General features: G+C 37.6%; 1 protein-coding gene and 2 long non-coding RNA genes across 4 annotated transcripts in view; 2 read left to right on the top strand and 1 right to left on the bottom strand.

Moving 5' to 3' along the window:
• Window positions 1-1,270: 1,270 nt before the first annotated feature.
• Window positions 1,271-22,845, bottom strand: part of LOC129143851 (uncharacterized) — a 53,945-nt gene continuing 32,370 nt past the window's right edge. The window contains exon 3 of the long non-coding RNA XR_008547792.2: window positions 1,271-1,684. This is a non-coding gene — a long non-coding RNA (uncharacterized LOC129143851). The remainder of the gene's footprint in view (window positions 1,685-22,845) is intronic.
• Window positions 2,107-22,845, top strand: part of LOC100609966 (glycophorin B (MNS blood group)) — a 35,020-nt gene continuing 14,281 nt past the window's right edge. The window contains exon 1 of one of the 2 annotated variants that reach the window (XM_016952283.4): window positions 2,107-2,710. In XM_016952283.4, coding sequence (XP_016807772.2) covers window positions 2,173-2,710 — 538 coding nt within the window. In that variant the 5' untranslated portion in view covers window positions 2,107-2,172. The remainder of the gene's footprint in view (window positions 2,711-22,845) is intronic. The other variant, XM_009448361.5, reaches the window with a different exon arrangement.
• LOC129143852 (uncharacterized) lies at window positions 8,596-15,424 on the top strand. Its single transcript, XR_008547793.2, has 2 exons — window positions 8,596-8,765; window positions 11,148-15,424. It is a non-coding gene; the product is annotated as an uncharacterized LOC129143852 (long non-coding RNA).

Genomic DNA, 22,845 nt, shown 5'->3' with positions numbered 1-22,845 from the left:
TTCAGAGGGTCTGTGGGTTCTCTCGGCTTTCCTGATTTATTCCTGCAGTCAAAGTTCATGATACAAGCCTCCACACGCTGCTGTGTCTGTCCAAGTGGGAGCTGCAATCCAGTCCTGCCTCCCATCCACCATGATCTCTGGAATACATCTGAAATGTTCTATGTCTTGATTTGAGTGACAGTTTCACACATATATTCATGTATGTGTGTGTGTGTATATGTGTGTATATATACATATGAGTTACACACTTACAGTTTGTGAGTGTTACATTCTAATAAAAATAAATCTTAGAAACGACTACATATTTGTTTCTCTTCTTTTATCAATAAACTTCCTCTAGTATTCATATAGAGAACCAGGCCTAAATTCATGTTTACAAAGGTAAACGGCAGAATGAATTGATATCCTAGACGTTGAAAACAACAAATGTGAGATTAAAATTTCAAACAGTTTTGAAAACTACTACATTGTGTACTCTTGCACTATCTCTCTCTTTCTTGATATCACACCATTGCTCATGCTGTTTTCTCTGCTTAAAATGTTCTTACTTCTCCCATGACTTGTCTACTCATCCTTTAGGTCTCATTGCTTGCTCTGGAAAACCTTTCCAGAACCCCAAGTCTGAGTTAGGTACCCCTCTTATGTACCCTTATAACACCCTTTGCTTACTACTATCATCCACTTGACACTCCATAATGCAATTGCCTTCTTAATTTATTTGTTTCCCAATTAAGCTGTCAGTTCCTGAAGGGAAACTTGAGGTACTGAAGGTTGTGTCTTCCACACTTGGCACAGTGCCCGGTAGGTGCTCACAAATCATTGGTTGAATTATTATTTGGATGTAGAACAAGCTGGACCTATCAATTCTCAGCAGAAAGATTAGGTATGATACCTGATTCCAGCAGTATAGCACAATGGACTTAGAAACTGCGAACAGTTTTTCACTGTCTATGTCACCATTGCAGTGATGAGAGTTTCTCACCTCTGGGGTTTCTTCAACGCACATCACATCTCATTATAATTTTAAAGAAAGGAAACTGAAAACTGGGTTAAAGAAATCTCATCACTAGAAGGTGTTGAAGAAGACTCCTAAACAAATTAGATTTCCAAACCCAAATGCCAAAAGCTTAGAAAGAGTATAAATGAATGTGATGGATTGTGTTTTCGCTCCCAATTATTAGGGCCCTTCCCGTAAGTGTTTTATATAGCCTCACCATTGACCTATGACTTGCAGGACTTCCATTTGGAGGAATTATATTTACTTGTCCCATTGAGGTCAGCTTGGCCACTGATTTACTTTGGCTAATAGAACGTGAGAAAAAGAAATAACACATACCATGTCTGAGAGGAAGCATTAAAAGCCATTCCTTATTTGGCCTTTTTCCCCCAGTTTGCAACAAGAACAGCATATTCCAAATGGGGGTGGCTCCTTCAGTCTGGATCCTGGAACTTGTCACCGTCATAGACCAAATGTAATGTGAGCAGGAAATGAACCAGTGTTGCTGCAAGACACTGAGATTTTGAGGCCTTACCACAGTAGAACCTAATCTAAGAAATGGAAGCAAGCATCAGGTGGAGCACTTACCAGACTCAAGAAAGCCTATTTGTCCCAAGAGACAGCCAGTCCTTATCTCTCATGGATTGTCACAATGTAGAACTGCACGCTAACTCTTGCCAGATCTTCCTGTAAGAGGAGCCAAATTTTTAATTAAATCAATTCCTGATTTTTAATTAATATATACCTTCTTTTTAAATGTTGGCGCTAAATCCATACGTTTAAAAAACACTTAGGGCAAATCAAATCAAGTAATACACTCATAATCTCTTTTCCATTCCATAGTTTGCTCATATATAAAATAAGAATGCGCTGGCCCGGCGTCGCTGGGCTTTCCTCATGGCGTCCCCGGGCTTTCCTCACGGCGTCCCCGAGCAGCGTCGCAGAGCGGGCCGACTTCCGGGAAGGAACTGACCAGCGACTGAGCGGCGGCCGGCGCGCTTAGCGCCCTGAACATGCGTCAGTCCCTGCGGGCGACCCCGGGCTCCGGACAGGCGGAGGCGGCGGCGGCGGCGGCGGCTCCGGAGGGAAGGAGGCGGCGGCGGCGGAGACGGCCGGCGCCTGGCGCGGAGCCCTAGGGAGGCAGTTCAGCGCGGCCTTGGGCCTCGTCGAGAAGGATGTTGTCCCGACAGAAAACCAAAAACGAAGTGTCCAAGCCGGCCGAGGTGCAGGGGAAGTACGTGAAAAAGGAGACGTCGCCTCTGCTTCGGAATCTTATGCCTTCATTCATCCGGCATGGTCCAACAATTCCAAGACGAACTGATATCTGTCTTCCAGTTTCAAGCCCTAATGCCTTTTCAACTTCTGGAGATGGAGTAGTTTCAAGAAACCAGAGTTTCCTTAGAACTCCAATTCAAAGAACACCTCATGAAATAATGAGAAGAGAAAGCAACAGATTATCTGCACCTTCTTATCTTGCCAGAAGTCTAGCAGATGTCCCTAGAGAGTATGGTTCTTCTCAGTCATTGGTAACGGAAGTTAGTTTTGCTGTTGAAAATGGAGACTCTGGTTCCCGATATTATTATTCAGACAATTTTTTTAATGGTCAGAGAAAGCGGCCACTTGGAGATCGTGCACATGAAGACTACAGATATTATGAATACAACCATGATCTCTTCCAAAGAATGCCACAGAATCAGGGGAGGCATGCTTCAGGTAGCTTAACATTATAAATAATATAGTAGTTTATATTTATTGACATGTCAATTAAAAAGATGTTCTTTTCTAGATTTTCTTGGGAAACGAACAAATACTACTAGCGCAATATTTTTCCACTTTGCTCGTCCTGCTTAAGCCTGTGTGCAAATAGTTGTTAATCTACACTGAATGGAAGAGTCCTTGTGACCATTTATTTTATTAACTCGTGTTATATAAACTTGGTACTTATCTCAAGGCTGTCTAGACTCTTAATGCTGTGACCCTTGAAAACCTAGAGAATTTAATGTCTCCAGTTGGGCTGAATTTAGGTTTAGGTTTGGTAGAATAATGGGAAGGGTAAGTCTTCAGAGACACTTGACTTGAGTCCTCAGAGACACTTGACAAACTAGGGAAAGGAAAGAAGAATAGGAACAACTGGGCATGCTCAGTGATACCTTGAGCAACCACATTACTTCGCTAGATCCTGCACTTTTTCTCTGAACAAAAAGTAGTTCAAGAATTATTTCCTGAGTTGATCAAAAAGACTGACTGTCTTATGGTTAATTATGTGTTGAGCATGTCTTTTTATTATTTTTGTAACAGACAAAAATATTACCATATAATTTAAGAAAAGAAGGTACTTTCCATATCTCCTGAGTTGGAGATACTTCTGAAAGGAGCAGAAGAGATGGGAGAAATGTACAGTTCTACTTTATTCCTAAAGTCCTGGTTTTACCAGATAAAATGAAGTGAGATGAAAATTAAACTTTCTTGTCCGATTGTTTTTTTCTACCAAGTTATAGACTTTAAATTTTGGCAGGATAAAAATAAAACGTGAGACAGATTTACTTTTTGGCTCACATAACTTCAAATAAGGCGACTTAAAAATGGTTTGGAGCATTAGTATTTTGACTGTAGAAAAAATTTATTCATTTAGTATTAACTGTTTATGTGTCTAGCGTTTTCCTTGGGTCTGTTGGTCTCTGCTTTCTGGTACCTTATTTGTCCAGTACCTTATTTGTGGAAACAAAACCAATCTATACACAATGGTCACAGAACAATTGTTATACTTTGTGATACTAACTGTAAGTGCAACAGGGAATCAGAAGAGAGATGAGTATAGGCTGGAATACCTAAAGAGATGATTCATGGAAGAGGTAGGACTTGGAGTGGGCCTTGAGCTTGGCCTTTAGATTAACAGGGGCCAGAAGAAGGACATTTTACGTGGAAAATTGGGAATAGCACAATGAAAACAGAGTAGGCATGGTTAAAATATAAGGAGCAGTGTAGTTCTGCCTGGTGTGAAGAAATAAGATGTAAGGTCGAGTGGAGATTTGTGGTTCAACAACAGGCTTAGATTTGAGTCAAGTGGAAGCTCTTGCACATTTCGGAAAGACAAGTGATTTTATGAAAGCAGTGTTTAAAGATTAGTTTTGTACTAGAATTAAGGGTAGATTCCTAGAGAAAAGAGGATTGCAGGTACCAGTGGGTACCAGTGGTAATAGGAAAAGGCAAATCTAGGATGCTTTTGAAGGAAAAATGAGAATTAGAGTTCAGGAGAAAGCAGATCACTGAAGTTTTAAAAATAATGTGGAATAGTTGGTAAGAACAACTTATTTTATGGAAGCTGACATCAGAGTCTCACTGGAACATTGTAGAGGAGAGGTTTTCTAGGCATGTGGAAATGCAGTAACAGGCATGGGTAAAAGTACCTTTTACTTTTTAAGGAATTAGGTTAAAGAATTAGCTGCATGCTTGAGTGTTTATTTTGGTTATTTCTGATATGCAGTTCTGAACCTCAGGAATAATTTGTTATCTAACTAAAATAGTAAGTTTTAAAAATAAAGCTCATTTATATTTTCTTCTAGAATAATAACTGCTTATTACAGGAAATTTGCAAAATGCAGAAACATAAAGGCAAAGTACCTGTTCACCAGAGATCCTCTTAGTATGTTATTTTCTTCATCTTTTTCCATGCCAAATTCTTTTTTTACATGGATGTGATTATATAATATTTTGTACAGTTTTCTGTTCTTTTTACTTGAATGATTTTCTTCATGTTGTATACTTTTTATGAGTGGTTTTAATGACTGCATAATTTTCCATTTGGTGCATATTCAGTGGTTAATGAGGACTTGACCTATACTTCAGAAATTTGGAAAGAGGAGAAGTGGGACATGCCCAAATTAATGGGACTTGGCCACTAATGGGGTTTGAAGGATGAAGGAGAGGGAAGAGTCAGATAGGATTAGCACAGCACATGACTGCCTAAGAGATGTTCACAAAAATAAATGGCTGAATGAGTGAATGAACCCAGCGGTTTTAAATCTGCAGGCTTAAGACAGTTATTGGTAGCTGAGGGAGAACAGAAATAGCTATGTTTACTGTTAATATAGAATATGTGTTATTCTTTGCACTCACCTTTCCCTCCTATATTGCAGACGTCACTGATAGCTTGTAATACTTTTCTACCTGAGGTTTAAGTATGTAAATATGAAGAATTAATAATAAGTTAAATTCTTGTTTTGAAAATCTAATTTGCCAAATATAATTTAGGAAATACTATAAGAACTAAATCTCTACTGATCCTCTCTTAGGAGCAATTTGACATAATTTTTGTAAGTTTAAAGACAGACTTTAAAACAACTTTCCAGTCACAACTTCAAAATAAAGTACAAGTTAATTGCAAAAAATAAATAAATAAAAATAAAAAAAAATAAAATAAGAATGCTAATATCTGTTCTGCCTCTCTAACAGGGTTACTTTGAGCGTTAGATTTGTCTTAACTTGTAGTTGTTTTTTTATTTTAAAAAATTTTGAAATGATAAACTAACAAAAGTCAGGGAAAGTTCTTAGACTACTCTGGCAAAGGAGGCTGGACAATTCTAAGGCGAGGAGGTACCAAGGAGGCTAGTAGTATAAACCACTGTGCCTCAACTTTCCTGCCCCTCCCCTGTTCTCCACTCCTCCATGCAAAACATGAAAAGCAGACTTCTCCACTGGCAGATCAGACTAGCATGCAACCATCTTCAGGAATAATCTAAGCCTGAAATAGTTGAGAGGTAAGTAATTGACAAAAATGAATGGTTCTCTGTCATGAAACAAGCAAGGTATAAGTTTGTGTTGATCGATCCAAGTTGCCTTTCCTAGATTATAACATTGAACTTCATCCTTCTTAACTACGTCATAGAAATGACTCAGGCAATTCAAAAAATAGCTTAAAGACATGTAGTATCAAGAAAATTGGATAAGTTTTTTATGTTTGATCAAATGCCTCAAAAGTACTTGTTTTATTTTATGCAAAGAGTCAAAATTCTTAAAAGATGTGGATTTATCTAATAATTTGCATGATATAGCTCATAGGTAGAATTTTATGATAATTCTGAATGTGTACTTCAGTAAAAATATTTTTGAAAAATTTAAATAAGATTAGGGAATGCCTGAAAGAGAAATATGTAATCTGATGTATATTTTTTTCTGTTGCATTTTCAGGGCTCACATTTTTTCCTTCCATTGTGCAGAGACGCCACTAGAGGGCACTATACGGCTCAGCTTCCTCACACCCTGTGTGAGGTGCTGAATCTGACCTCTGATTTCCTCATTGAGAACCCTCCAGGTTTTGACTTACTTTAATAGGGCCAGGTACTCTACAGGGCATTGTGCCAGATGCTGGAAACAGAACAACAGAGACAGGACCCACAAATACAAAGGAACAGATTGTTCAGAACAACCTGAGACAGGCGTTAATAAACAGGCATGTGTGAGCACTACAGGAGTTTAGAGAATTGCTAAAGATGTGATTCTGCAGGAAAGGAAAGTGGGAGGTCATGGAAGAGAAAGCACTCTCAGACTCGGACCAGTCCAGGCTGAAGAAGGTATGAAAGCTGAGTTTTAGGCTGAGTTTCCTTTTCATTTTTCCCTTCCTGCCTTAGCAATGGGCCTCCATACTGGAGGGAACCTGAAGCTAGGATATGACATAGGTTACCCGCAGGATATATAAAAAATGATCAGCCTATACACCCAGGACTGCCCGTGAGAAGTTGCTTTCCTCTGCACTGCAATATTCATTTGTCATTTATTGATTTGAGAAATATTTATTGTCAAGTGTGCCCCAAGCACTCATTGGTAAATAAGATAGCCATAGTCAGAGTGTGTCCACTTAAAAACTGTAGTCCAGTGGAGACACAATGATTGCAACGTAGTGTAATAAGTCCTGTGATAAGGCAAGAAGATGGAACCACACAAGTATAGAGCAGGGGCACCTGACAAAGACAGGAAGTCAGGGAAGGCTTCGTGGAGGAAGTACTATTCAATGAAGACCCCAAGCAGAATTGGAGGCCACCTAAAAAGGAGTAGGTGTATTCCAGGTGAAGACAGCACAACCCAGAGGAAAAAAGAATTAAATAGGATTTTATTTGTGTATACACAATTTTGAGATCTTGCTGTTTTCCACTTACCCATTTTATCCTGAGTCTCTATATCTTTAACTATTTTTGAAAACATGATTTTAATAGTTGCTCTAATAGTCCATTGTAAGAATAGTGACATTTATTTACCCATTTTCAGAAATAGCATTTTTAAGACTCATGCTAATCGCTCTCCCTTTGTCAATATAAAATCATGTGAATTAATTCTTACTGCTTATATGAATATCAACAACATTTCCTTTACTTGGTTGACTCTTGAGCACGATTCCTGCAACTCAACCTGATATCCAGCCATAACAAACACTGAATTTATGGAAGGTATTAAATTATTTTGTATTGTTTAACTTTTTAATAAAATTTGCTGGAGTTGTTTTACATGAATTGGCAGGGCCTTAAGAGGCACTCTGGATTCTTTTCCTGCTGCTCAGATTACCCCCTCTGTGTCATTCATTCTTCCATCTCTCCCAAGTCTGCATCTCCGCTCCCTCCATCCACTAGTCCCTCAGTCTCAGGCTCCTCCCTCTCTGGGATGCTCTGCTGATACTTATCTCCATCTTTTATCCAGTAAATAATTATTTTTTCTCTGTGGTCCAGTTTCCTGAAGCTGCAAACATTAGCTTCATAAATGATTTTTTAAACCACACTTTGGGTAAATATGTAAGTATGATATATGTGGCAAATTGCTCACATAGCAAATTGATTTTCTGGGTCAGGCAGGAAAGACTTTCACAAAAATCTTACAGGAAGTAAGATGATTTAGATGGAGTATCCAGTCACCTTCTGTTGAACCATTTCAGACCTAATTTATAGTTTTTGTTCTGTCTCCCTTTAAAATTGAGCTTCCTCACATTTCCATACCTTTCATTTTAACCTACTTTAATGATAAGGTTTTTGGTTTGTTGGGTTTTGTTTCTGACTGTTTGCATTTATTGTCTTGGTATTCATTTGTGCTTACTTAGCAAGGTATGTTTCAGAGAGAAACAGCTCACTGGTTTCATAGCTGCGCAGCACTAGCTCTTCAGTTCAAACTCTATTTTCACTGAAAGATTTCTTGCATCTCATGTTTCTTACATTGCTGTGTGACTCACCATGAGTTTGAGAGTCTTTCAGAACCTCAGAACACTCAAATGATTTAAATTTCTCAAATATGTTCATTTCACATATAGGAAGTCACTTTCATTTGGACCACCGCGTCTTGACATTAGAAATGAGAAGGTCCATGGCTCCACAACAGCTACCTCAGCCTGGCACGTGCCCTGGCCTCAGAGATTCACAGTCCAGTTCTTTGTCCAGTTGGGTGGCTCCTGTCTCCCACCTTACCATGCCCACTTAACTGATGCAAAGTTAATATCACAAGTAGCCACCTGTTCCTTGCAGTGAAAATTGTACTTACCACTTTCATAGCCCCAAGATATCCATGTATCTTTACTAACAGGCACTTAACAACTTGCATCAATTAAAATGCCTCCCCTGCCTATCAGCTGATGATGGCCGCAGGAAGGTGGGCCTGGAAGATAACAGCTAGCAGGCTAAGGCCAGACACTGACACTTGCAGTTGTCTTTGGTAGTTTTTTTGCACTAACTTCAGGAGGCAGCTCATGATCTCAGGATGTATGGAAAAATAATCTTTGTATTACTATTGTCAGGTAAGTGATTTTATTTCATCTTGGTCCTGTTATATTGGGTATGAGATCATAGAATAAAATATAAACTACCCTATTTTAGTTCTATCTTATTTAAATGAATAAATGAGTAGTATTTCCTATTCCAGTCTGGTGGATGGATTTTACTGGGACTCAGCTCCCAATATGGGGAAAATGGCACAAGGGAGCCCAGTATTTATGGCCGAATCCAGTTTTCTAGTATGAGAAGCTTACTTCAATTCTAAGTCTAGCTAGAATTAAAATAATTTTATCAAATGCTATGAGAAATACCTCTCTGTGAATAAATGTATTGCTTTGTTTGAGTTATAAGGAGATTCATTTCGAAACTAAAGAGTTATTAACGAAGGTGTTGGTAGCTATATGACTTTTAGTTTTCAAAAGGTATAATTTCCTATTTCTGCCAAATGGTGAGAAGCCAAAAGCATGAACACTGAAACCGTGGGGAGTTAGTTGTTTGCTTCTCCGTGGGTCCATTACTGAAGTGTCACAGAGGAAGAAACAAAAACAAAAACAAAAACAACTCTTACTGGCTTAGGTGTCCTGTGAATTTTAGGAGAAATTTAAATCCATTAAAATAAATATCATAGGGTCATTATTAAATTGTATTAATTCAATAATTTGAATTTAACTTAGTTTAAATTTAATTATTAATTTAGTGTATTAAATTAACATGATTTGGGCCTCTTTCTGAGAATATTATAGTTAAACATCCTCTCAAGTGCAGTGCTTATGTGTTAGCAATACTAGTGCCCAGCACACAGGGGGCAGGCAGTTGCTTGAAACATTCTGAGTCTATTAGACATTGCTGTAACCCAAGTGACAGCAAGTATCAAGGATCTACTGAGCACTCTGTAGCATACAGGGAAGAGAGATCAGCATTTTCTAAGATACCCTAGGGGAGGATAAAATAGTGCAATAGTTAAGAGCACAGGCATGAGGAACAGACAGAACTGGGTTCAAATCTAGTTTTACTTCTCAAGGCTGGGGAACATTAAGGCAAATTATGTGCCCACATTTTTATGTGTCCTCGTGTTTAAAATGCAGGCAATGTTGGTACTTGCCTTATAATAATTGCGTAAAGATTAAACAAAATATTTAATGGAATACACTTACTGATGCCTGAAACAAAGTAAAATGTTAAGCTTACTATGCATTTTCTAGGATTAGAATTAACTATCGTGATTAATAAGTATTAATAATATATTATTAAAATAAGCAGTAGCTATCAATAATTACAGACTAGGGAACAAACCTACATATGTGATTGGTGATTTCTGAAAATTCAGAGAGAAAAGAAAATTACAGAAAGAAAACAGAAAACATAGCTACTATAATTTTTTAAGCAGAAAAGTATGATAACATTTAGTTTGAAGAAAACAAATGAAAGGGATGTAGTGTAATATTTGTATATGTATTCATATATTTGAAGTGCTATTACACAGAAAAAAAGATGTATTCTTTGTATTGCTCCATGGGGCAAACCAAACTGTGTGTAACTCAAACAAAATTAGACACTGCATACTCTACTGGGGGTGAGCCCAGCATTTGGGAAAACTCTGTGTGACTTACAACTGCTCCAAATTTGGAAAGGGTTCCTGGCAAAGAAATGATTTTTTTTTAAATTTATACAACTACATAAGCAGTTAGTGAATTAAAGCCTTAAATGGCACTTGATAAAGAGGTCATTGGGGCAAGATGACCCTGAAAGCTACAATGGTCTCCAGTACCCAAGCTGTTATCATCTTCGTAGCTTCAGAAACCCTCCAAGGAAACTCTGGATGTGGCTACTTTATAGTATAACAGAAAGGTGTAAGATCAAGTTTTCCCCCCATACTGATTAGCTGAAGAGTAAACATGGTAAAGTCTTTTCCTTTTTTTTTTTTCTTTTTCTTTTTTTTTTTTTTTTTTTTTTGCTATGAAAAAAGATGATTGCCTTGCTTTCTCCAGGAATCTTAAGAATAAAGACGATATTTCTAATTCTAAACTTACCAGAGATGATCTTCCAAATGGAGAATCCATTTTTTCTAATATGACTTGATTCCCAGTCCCTGAATTCCTGCACTCATTTGATGATTCAGTCATTACATGTCAGATTGTGAACCAGACACTGAGCCCACAGCAGGAAGAAAAATGGGCTCCCGTGGAGGATACACGGAGGGTGGGCGCAGTGGATGGTGGGAGGGAAAGCAGATAATAAATGGAACAATAACTATCTTATTAAAATAAGATAAAAACAGTCAAAACTAATACAAAGCATATAAAACCAGGTAAGATGATAAACATGAATGCCGAAAACTGCTTAAGAAAAGGGTAGCAGGGAATTATTTTCTGAGTAGATAACATCTATGCTAAACGTGGAACAAGGAGACGGAGCCAACCCTGAAAATTCTGGGAAAAGAGGACGGAAGGCAGAGTGAACAGCAAGAGCAAAAATTCTGAAACAGGAGGTAAGTTAGTGTTTTCAAGGAAAAGCTGGAGCTTTTATCTGAAAATCAGATTCTGAAGCTAAGAACCAATTTGAAAATACAGTACTATACCACTTCAACTAGGAAATTATGGCATAAACCAGGAGTCTCCAAAAGCTTTTTGTGTTTACTTAAAAATTCATACAAAATTTGCATTCTAGGTCATAATATACTAATTTAATTGGAGGAAACAAAGGCACTGGTATGATATCATCATGCCTACTTTATTCATCCGTGTATCCCCAGAATCTAGCACAGTTCCCGATTAGTATTTATAGTAGCATATTGGTTGAATAAGCAAGGAAGGAGGTGAAGGGAGGGAGAAGGAGAGATAAGCAGAGAGGGAGAGGAAGGAAGAAAGAAAAGGAAAAATGAAGGAAGGAAAGAAGAGAGGAGGGAGAGAGAGAGGGAGGCAAGAAGGGAGAAGAGAGAAGGGAAGGGAAGAGACAGGAGGAAGGGGAGGAGGAAAGGAAAGAGGAAATATTTGTTTTCATCTGGTTAGACACAGTGAGTGCTCCGCATAGACAGATCATTATTACCCTGTGCATCTGACTCATACCCCTGCAGGTACATCAGTCTGAAAAGCACATGTTAAGTGAAGAAACAAGGCTTCTTTCTTTCTTTCTTTCTTCTTTCTTTCTTTCTTTCTTTCTTTTTTTCAGGGATCCAAGAAGAGAGCCTTGCTAGCTGTCTATTTAATTGGTACAGGAAAGAGTTACAGGAACTGTATGCCAGGGAATACATGACTATAAATTCTTGAAAAGCAAAACCTGTGTCTTCGCTTATGTGTCCCACACATTGTCAGCCACATAGTAGGCAGTCAATATCAACTACTCAAAATGACAAATGACAAATGACCAGAATTTTGTAGCAGACTAGTTTAGCCATGAAAAATCATTTAACACCTGTGGGCCTCAGTTTTCTTGTGCCTATTCAATAAAGCGCCGAGTAGATGGTATCTACAATCATTTTTCATTTGTAAACCCCAATGAATCCCCAAAATTCAGCCTGAGATGAGCTGGACTAGTTGCCAAATCTATAAATATCTTTAGCATAGTGTGAAATAGGGTTTTTAGAAAGAAACAGACACCCACTGTGAACTCCTTTGCAGAGAAGGTCTGAATAGAGGGGAAAGTAGGGATGGTATCTCAAACTTACTTTGCAGTGATTTTAAATTAGGAAATTTAGCTTAACATTCTTGTGATAAATTTCTTTTCACCTTGGTTTCTAGAAGATTATTCAAAACATCTATGAGACTATTTGAGAAGTATACTTTTGGGGAATTTCCTCCAAGTTATCTTTATAGATTATATTTTGACACCAACTGCAAATGTAATATCTTTTGCCCAAAAGAAAACCCAATCCTACTTATATGGTGCTGACAAAATCAGGCTGGACCTACATTTTTACATCATAGATTTCCAGCCATTATTATCATATCCACATCTTTAGTAAGTACCTATCTGTGTAGTTTTCTGTGATAAATGAACTAAACTAAAACTAAAGCAAAAATCTTGAAAAAAAATTCCGGGTTTATCTCTGAGTGTTGGGATTATAAGATTTTATTTTATTTTTCTCATTTTAAATACTTTCTAAATTTTCTGCAAAGAGAACCATATAATATAATCAGGACAAGTTTCAATATATTTTAAAAAGTAAACCGAACAAACACAATCTCTGCTTTCTAAGAAGTCTTTAATTTTTGTACGTTGGTCACTGACTATGACTATACAATTTATTTGTGATATTTATTAAGAATTTCTGTCTAACCCAAATTATTATATGTAAGCACTGGAAAAATGATGTCATCTTTGTTTGTAGTGTACAAAGTTCTATAAACAGCTATTTAATCAACTTTGGTATTTCCATGCCTAGATTTATATACAGCAGGTTAGGTTCCGTACATAGGCAGGTTCTGAATAATAATAACCAACACTGATATAGCACCTACTTTGTGCCATGCACTGTTCTAAGCAATTTACATACACTTAATTTTTAAAATTGTAGTAAAATACACATAAGATAAATTTACCATTTGAACCATTTTAAAGTGTACAATCGGTAGCATTTAATGCATTCAAAATGATGCACACCCATCACCATTATCTAGTTTCAGAACATTTTCATCACTCCAAAAGGCAACCTCTTACCCATTACCAGCCACTTCCAATTCCTCCAGCCCTGGGAAACCACTAATTTGTTTTCTACCTCTACAGATTTACCCATTTTAGATATTTCATATAAATGGAATCATATAATAGGTAGCCTTTTGTGTATGGCTTCTTTCACTTAAAATAATGTGTTTAAAGTTCATCCATACTGTAGCGTGTATCAGTATTTCATTCCTTTTATAATAAATATTATTCCATTGTGTTGGTATATCACATTTTGTTTATCCATCCATCATTTGATTAAAATTTGAGTTGGTATATTACATTTTGCTTATCCATCCATCATTTGATTAAAATTTGTGTTGTTTCCACCTTTTGGCTGTTGTGAATAGTGCTGCTATAAATATTCCTGTACTAGTTTTGTTTGAACCCACTTTTAATACTCAAAGATGTATAGGGGTAGAATTGCTGGGTCATAGTCATTTTATGTTTAACTTACTAAGGAACTGCTAAACTCTTTTCCACAGGAGCTGCACCTTTTGACCTTTTCACCAGGGTGTATGAGGTGCCAATTTCTCCACAATCTTGCCAGAAATTGTACTTTCTCATTTTTTTAATTATAGCCATTTCAGAGGGTATGAAATGGTTTTTCACTGTGGTTTCTTGCATTTTCCTAATAACTAATGATGCTGAGAATCTTCTCATGTAGTTGTTGGTAACTGCATTTTGCATATCTTTGGAGAAATGTTGGTTCTAGTCCTTCACCCATTTTTAAATTTATTTTTATCTTTCTGTTGCTAAGTCGTAAGAGTTCTTTCTATGTTCTGGATAAAGAGTCTTATCAGATATACTATTTGCAAATCTTTTCCTTCATTCTGTAGATTTTTGTTTCTACTTTTGATAGTGTCCTTTGATGCACAAATGTTTTTCATTTTCAAGTCCAATTTATTTTTTTCTTTTGTTGCTTATGCTTTTGATATCATATCTAAAAATAATTGCCAAATTTAAAGTCATAAAAATCTCTCCCTATGTTTTCTTCTAAGAGTTTTGTAGTTCTTCTCTTACATTTAGCTCTTTGGTTTATTATCAGTTAATATTTCTATATGCTGTATGTTAAGAGTCCACCTTTACTATTTTGCAGTTGTCCCAGCACCATTTGTTGAAGAGACTATCCTTTGCCCATTGAATGGTCTTGACACCCTTCTTGAAAGTTAATTGGCCGTGGATATATGAGTTTATTTCTGGAGTCTCAATTCTATCCTAAGAATATGTCTGTTCTTGGGGCAAAATCACACAGATTTTATTGCTGTTACTTGGTTATAAGTTTTGAATTCATGAAGTGTGATTCACCAAACTTTGTTCTTCTTCCAGATTGTTTTGGCTATTTAGATCCCTAACAATTTCATAGAAATTTTAGGATTAGGTTTTCCATTCTTGCAAAAAACAATTATGTGCATTTTAACTTAATCTGTTCAATAACTCTATAAGGTAGAGACTAATCCATGTATAATGATGGAACAAAAATATAGAGATTAAGTAAATTTTGCAAGGTCTCAGGTAGTTGCTAGAGGAATTTGTTTGAGCCTAGGCAGTTCCACTGCAGAATCTGTGCACTTGGAGAATATGTTATGTTGCCTGTACCATACGTAGTGATGTTCCAGGATTGGCTCCGTTACTCTTACAACATTGTCACTCAGTGTTCTGCTTGTGCTTTCACCAAGCTGAAGACTTTAATGAAGGTTGACGGTCTGTCTTCCTCACATGGTGCAGCTAAGGAACTCTAACTGTGTGGCTGTTATGTTAGCCTTTTGCTCCTTTTTATATGGGCTATAGAAAACGTTTTTAAATTCTGGAGGCCTCCTTTTGATGTTATCACTTATTTCCCAGTCATCATTATATTTTTAAAAACCAAAATAGAAGGAAATAAATACAAAACATAAAACATGAATAGTACAGCTATTTGAGGCAACTGAGAATAGAGATCATGGCACTGAAATTGCATTTTGCTAGGAAAAAGACCACAAAAGTTCTCCCCTTGCTACCTTTCCTGAACTATTCTGCTAGATTCAGACCTCAAAAACATTGTGTCAGGAAATACAGAAATGTTCTTTCAAAATGAGCGTATGGGAATGTGGGAATGCCTAATAAAATCTGTCCTCATTGATTCGTTAGCAAAAAATCATATAAATCCATAGCTTGTGATTGCAAGCAGATATATTTCAGATCCTTTCTGTGTTTGTTTTTTGCTTTCTTGATCTATCACAATTGGAGAAAACTTAAAATTTCTCAATGGTATTGTATTTTTAACAATTTCTTATTCTGCTTGATATTTCTCATTGCTATATTATTGGGCTAAAATGGTCCATAATTACTTAAGAATCATTGTGAAATATATTGCTTAATGACACAAGTAAATCTTTTTCATTGTTTGTAATGTCTTTGCTCTTAATTCTACTTTGCCTAAGATTAATACGGTTATTCCTGTTTAGTTTTATATGTATTTATTGATTTATTTTGAAGATGGAGTCTCGTTCTGTCGCCCAGGCTGGAGTGCAGTGGCACGATCTCAGCTCACTGCAACCTCTGCCTCCCGGGTTCAAGCAATTCTCCTGCCTCAGCCTCCCAAGTAGCTGAGAATACAGGCGCACACCACCACGCCCAGTTAATTTTTTGTATTTTAGTAGAGATGGGGTTTCACTGTGTTGCCCAGGCTGGTCTCCAACTCCTGAGCTCAGGCAATCCACTTGCCTCGGCCTCCCAAAATGTTGGGATTACAGGCATGAGCCATTGCACCAGTCCTAACCTATCTCTTTTGACTCAATCTGAAAGTTTCTGTCTTTTAACACAAAACCATAATCCATATTCATTCATTAATTCACAACTGACATTTAGTATCTTATTTCTGTTATCCTATTTCATATTTTATTATATGATTCCTTGTTTCTGCTCTTTTGATATATATACTATGTTTTATTTGCCCTTATCCTTTCATGTGTTTCTAAAGTATACAGCCTACTTGTAATTGTCCCATTAGCTAACTTTATGTTTTTGAAAGCATTCTCTCTCAGAATTCCCATTTTAGTGGTGCAGCACACATAGAAAGTCTTAGATTTTCTGGAGCTAGATAGGCTGGATAAAGGTGTGCATGAGCCACAGGTCAATGGCTTGTGCAGGCCGTGAGTGCATTTCAGGTATGTCATACGCTATTGATCTGGCAGCCAGGTATTCAGTTACGGTATAACCAGGTTCATCAGGCTCAAAACATAATCAAGTATTATTGAGACATAGTTAATGTGCACTACAAATCACAGCACACAGACTCACACACACACTTGTCTGAAATAAAATTCCACAAAATAATACCTTCCCTTATTCTGTGTGATGTACTTTGACATATTCTCTCCTATTTTATACAACTTAATTTTTTTTAGAGACAAGATTTTGCTCTGTGGCCTAAGCTGGACTGCAATGGCACAGTCATAGCTTACTTCAGTCTTGAACTGCTGGATTCAAGTGATTCTCCAGCTTCTGCCTCTCAAGTAGCTGAGACTTCAGGTGTGCTCAACCACACCTGACTAATTTCTTTGTTATTTAATTTGTAAATATGGGGTCTTGCTATGTTGCCCAGGCTGGTCTCAAGCTCCTGGCCTCAAGGGATCCTCTTGCCTTGGCCTCCCAAAGCACTGGGTTTACAGGAATGAGCCACCACACCTAGACTACAACTTAATTTTTTAGTGCCAGTGACAACCCACTGGACTGATTTCATAGCCCATTAGTAGAGGAATGCACCATCCTGACTGCAGGTTAGAATTTTCTCAGAGAATCTATGTAGCACTGATGATTGGGTTTCACATCCAGACATTCTAGTTATGCTAATACAGGGGCCAAGCAAACTATAGCCTGTGAATGGCTGGCCCCCTAGTTTTGTATACCTTACAAGTTACAAATGATTTTTACTTTTTTAAGTGCTTAAAAAAATCAAAATAGGCCGGTACAGTGGTCCAAGCCTGTAATCCCATCACTTTGGGAGGCTGAGGTGGGCGGATCACAAGGTCAGGAGATCGAGATCATCCTGGCTAACACAGTGAAACCCCATCTCTACTAAAAATACAAAAAATTAGCTGGGCTTGGTGGCAGGTGCCTGTAGTCCCAGCTACTTGGGAGGCTGAGGCAGGAGAATGGAGTGAACCCGGGAGGCGGAGTTTGCAGTGAGCCGAGATCGGGCCACTGCACTCCAGCCTGGGTGACAGAACAAGCCTCCATCTCAAAAAAAAAAAAAAAAAAAGAAAGAAAGAAAAAAATCAAAATAATAATAATAATATGTGAATATTATATGAAATTCAAATTCTACTGCCCACAAATCATTATTGGAACATAGTCATACTCATTTATTTATGCTTTGGTTTACATATTTTCTGTAGCTGCTTTTGCACAGTGACAGAGTTGAATATTTGTAATAGATGGTCCACAAAGCCTAAAGTAGTTGTGGCCCACAAATCCTAAGGTAGTTACTCTCTCTCCCTTTACATAGGAAGTTTACTAATACTTGTGCTAAGGGATCTCAACAGACAATTTGAAAAACTTAAGTTTTAGACTAAAGATTTGCGATCTAAATTCCTGTGGAGCTTTCTGAAGCTGCCAGGTAGAGATGGGAACAGGTTGTGAGGCTGCAGGCCAAACACTCAGGCCAGCTTCCACCAAGCAGTTCAACTCTGTCTGTTTCACACACTGATGAGCTTATCCTTGGAAAGTGATTAAAGTAAAATTAAATGCGAATTGAGGGAGGAAGTGAGGGAGACTGGAAGTGAGGGAAACAAAACCCTAAGAAACACCAACATTTAAGATGGCAAATGATGTTATTTCTAAAGTCGTTCAGGCTAATATCCCATACTGTAGCTGTTCACTTTATAGATAAAGGTGACGCTAGAACCATAGAAAATGTAAGAATTGACCTCGAAACTCAGGAAGATGAAGTTTACATATATTAATCTATATTACCAACTGGAGCAGTTGTTCTCACTGCTGGCCGCACATCAGAATCCAATGCCTGGATATCACAGATGATTCTACCATGCAGTCAAGGATGAGAACAAACTAGTTTCATTTCTGCAATTTTGTATTGTTCAACCAGTGACAGGAAGTACCAGTGGTGTGAGAACTTTGGGATAAAGTTTTTGTTTTCAATTGAAATTATTTTCATCCAGCCCAACTTCCTTAAGCCCAAATTTAATGTGTGTGAATTTCAGCTACAGAAATACCAATATCTTAGACTAAAGTGGACACAGGTAAAATATGTGAAATCCCCTTTTGTTCTGAGGATTCTTTAGTAGGCAGGAGTGACCAGATTGGAATATGCTTGGCTGGAAAAATTAAGATTCAACTTAACAAACTGTTAATAACCAGAACCATCTACTCTTCCGTAATGTGGATTTGCCACTGCAGGTCACCCTACAATGCTATGTTAGAGATACAACACTCCTACCCTCAGGCTATAAACAAGGTGAATTATTATCTTTATATCTCTTCATTTAGCCCTGATTTGCTGAAGTGAAGGCTTGCTTGAGAGTTGGTTGCATTATAATTTGGCGAGAATTTAATCTCTCAATGACAACTTACTTGATTCCCTCATTCTCTTTCTGCTACATAGATCACAGTAGACCTTGGCAGACAGTTCTGTAGTTACATAGGTCTGAATTCAAAATCCAGCTCTGCCACTTGGCGGCTGTGGACTTAAGCAAGTCAGGCAATGTTTCTGATGTTTTCTTTTCCTCCTCCACAAAGAATAATCAACATATAACAATAGGGTCTCAGCTAGTTGTTTTAAAAATGGTTAGAGAGATGTGTGGAATGAAGTAAGTGTGCAGTAAGTGTCAACTACAAATATTATTATCTTAGACATACAGATTTCCATGATTCATGAATGGTGAAGCATCTTAGAAGACATCCATTCTAAGCCAGGCATGGTGATGTGCACCTATAGTCCCAGTTGCTCAGTAGAATGAGGCAGGAGAATTGCTTGAGCCTAGGAGTTCGAGGCTAGTATGGGCAATATGGTGAGACCCTATCTCAAGAAAAAAGCAAAACTTTTTTTAAAGCTTAAAAAGAGAGACATCTGTTCCACTACTCTCATCTTAGAGGCCAGAAAACTGAGGCTCAGATAATTTCAGAGACTTGCACAGATCCCCTAACCATTTGATGGCAAAGCCAGGAATAGAACTCTGCTCTCCTTTCCCACTGGGACAGTGGACAGAAATTCATCTTGATTTCCATCTGTCCAGGCTGAAGAATGTTCACTGGCTGGAATGACAGACTGACCGATTTTTTTCTCCACCTCTGCTGTCTCAGCAATGGTTTGGGACAGTGTGGATGACCAGAAGCTGGATAGTACAGAGCCAGGCTAAAAAGTTCAGGCTTCCTAAAGGGAAGCTGCAGTCCTCCTAGGCCACAACACCTTCAAGATAGAATACATAAAGCACCCTTCTCTACCAAGTTAGGAAAGGAAGAAGTGTGACCAATTAGCTGTATGGGGACTGCCAAAGCACGCCAGTCTGAAGATGAGCAGAAACTGGCTCATTCCATTTGGCACCTAGCACACTAACTGCACCAGTTAATAGGCCATGTTTTCTCCAGAGCCATTGGCTGAAGAGTTCAAATAAAAAGTATTGAGAATAGGCTATCCAAAACAGTAGGCTCAGATGCTGTCACACAAAGCACTTTATCCTTACGTTCAATTTTTCTAAATTGTAGTTGGCTGCTTTGGCTTAATAAAAACCTTCCAAAAAAGAAAAATGAATGGCCACAGACAGTATGGGTATCTAACTATATTATCACAACTTGACCAAGATTGAACTTGCCAATTCTTTGGTTCAAGAGCAAAACAAAATCGTTCCCTTAAAATATTGCTTCATGGGAACAGTCTTCTTCAAACATCTTTTAGCACAGACAAGATTCCCATTTATACGTTAATTCTGTCCAAGACAATGAGATCGAGCAGAAAAGGCATTGAGTTGGAAGTCAATTGATATGGGTTTTTGTCCCAGTTTTACCACAAATTAGCTGAGCATAACTTCCACAGATGCATTTATCAAGTAGTTTTCGTGGTCATTGCAATGCCAAAAAACTGTAGCATTTAGAAAATTTAGTTTTCAGATTTGGAAACTATTTAAGGCATTTCATATGAAGGGTGTGTCCTTGTAAGAGTTTGCTTATGCAAGATAAGGCTTCTTTCAGCTGCAAGTCAGGAGCAAACCAAAACTCAAAGCAGCAGCTGCATGAGCTGACTTTATCACATCTTGACAAGAGCTCAGCCACTGGAAGTTTTGGCATACAGCAAAACTGAAGGGTACTTATACAATATCACATTTTATTTTTATTGTTTCTAATAGCATTCCAGGTTAGAAATGTCAATTATTTGGGAAAGCTGAGTGGTCTGATAGATAAAGCATATAGCAGAGAGCTAGGAGGCAGGCTATTTCCAGTTGTTATCCTAACATGTCTTGGGCCCCCAAGTCACCCTACCTCCTTGGTACAATGGGAACAGTGGCAGAAGTCCATGCTCTCTCCCCCAACACATGGGGATAAGAGACAAGAGAGGTGAAATGTTCTGGAACATATCCGATGTTATACAAGTATAAGCTGTGAGATGATCCAAACACAAATTTTGAATATTTCATTTTCTAGAAAGTATACCAATTCATTCCACCCTTCTCAAACCTAAATTATACAATTCAATTCAGGTCACACAGATTTACTTTGTACTAAGTACCACAGCAAATGCCATTTCAGTGCCTGAAAACTGAAAAACATAAATTTAAAGTAGGAGTTTGAGGCCTCACTAATATGACAAAACATACCTTTACATTTTATTTTGCACTAATTTGCCACTTAAACATTAAACTCTTATCAATCTGAGAGATTTGCCAACACTTGCCTGCTAGGTGACCTAAGCCTCCACATCAATGCATGTTATACTCCCCTTTCTCCATATGTTAGCCCATGCTATTTCTTTATCCCTCCTCCTCTGCATCTTCACCTAAAACTCTGCCCATTCTTCAGGGTTCATCCAGTGATTCATTTGCAAGTAGGCATGGGGTAAGGTCCTGAGAGTATGTTTCTCAGAGGCCCATGCAGCTAAGAAAATGTGCAGTGTTGGCACAAGGTCTGTCTATTCCTGGGTAGCCAGATGCTGGACACATCTTTCATAACACCACAAGGTAAATATACTTCACTTGGAGAGAGAAGTGAAATTTTTCAGGTAGAGACTGGATGTGTTCCTGCCAGAAGATGTGAAGGGGTTAAGAAACTGACTCTCATCTCAGCATTGCTAGAGCAAAACATAATTTCTCATAGCGGCTATAGTATAAGGACACTGAGGGGTAAGAGATATAATCTAAGTAATACAATAAATTAGTGTGGAAAAAAATCATCAAAATGAAGACTACGTGGTTTTTATTAAAATTCTAGCTTTTAGGATGTCCAGGGAGCTCAGGAATTTAGTTGTCCTTTTTTGTATGTACAATATGCCCCAATGCTTGGTGACTAATATACTAAAACATTAGAGAAATCTTGCTGACAAGATCTCAACCAGGCAGCGAGATCTGGAAGGTGAGACTAATATTGGGGGTCAGCAGAATTAAGTCTCAGTTCTGCTGCTTACCAGATATGCTAATCTGAGCTAGTCATTTAATTTTTATGAGACCAAATGTCTATCTGTAAAGTCGGCAATTTGGATTAGATGTGCTGCAAGTGGTTTTCTAGCTTAAATGTACCTTCTGAATTCAACAGGTCAATACTTAAACTGACCTTTAATCTACGAATGACACAAGTAGATTTTTGAAAGCTAATTTAGTTACAGAAAGCTGAGAGCTCCAAAGGCAAAGAGATAAAAATAACAGGAGAGTCTTCCCTTAATCCAGTCCCTAAGCAGTTTTGGCAAACTAAAGTTTGTTGTTCAATGGTTACGAGTTTGCTTCAATGCTTTCTACCCAGTTTACTGAACTAAATAGTATATAGCTATAGTAAAAAGTCCTATTCAAAAACCATCTTCTCACAGATATTTTGCAGCTTTGCAGAATTGAATATGTCCACAGATGTCTATTAGCTGGTTAGGGTCTTAGGAATCTAGAAGAGCCAAGTAGCTGTGTGAGCTGTTGCTATCAAATGTAGTTTTGAACATTCTTGGTGATTTTAAGGTATCATATTGTGGAAATTTGGTTTCCTTACCTTGAATTTTGAATGAAGATTTAGCATTTAAGGATGTTTCTTTGGTTTCTCCTTCCAGATAAGTGTTTTTTTTTCAACCAGATGCTGGTTGATTTAATTTGAAGCTATTGATGAAATTCTTTAAATTGCCCCCATGTGATTCTACTCTGGAATAACTAACAAATTATTTAAAAGTTAATTAATACTAGAAAATACAAAAACTCATTTTTATGGGAACTATTGTTCCTTCAAGATCACACTGTTTAGTAAACTATAGACTTCCAA

This window comes from Pan troglodytes, chromosome 3 (assembly GCF_028858775.2).
Source record: "Pan troglodytes isolate AG18354 chromosome 3, NHGRI_mPanTro3-v2.0_pri, whole genome shotgun sequence".
Lineage (NCBI taxonomy): Eukaryota > Metazoa > Chordata > Mammalia > Primates > Hominidae > Pan > Pan troglodytes.
The sequence above is the reverse complement of the archived record's forward strand: the minus strand, read 5'-3'. Positions and strand labels throughout refer to the sequence as shown.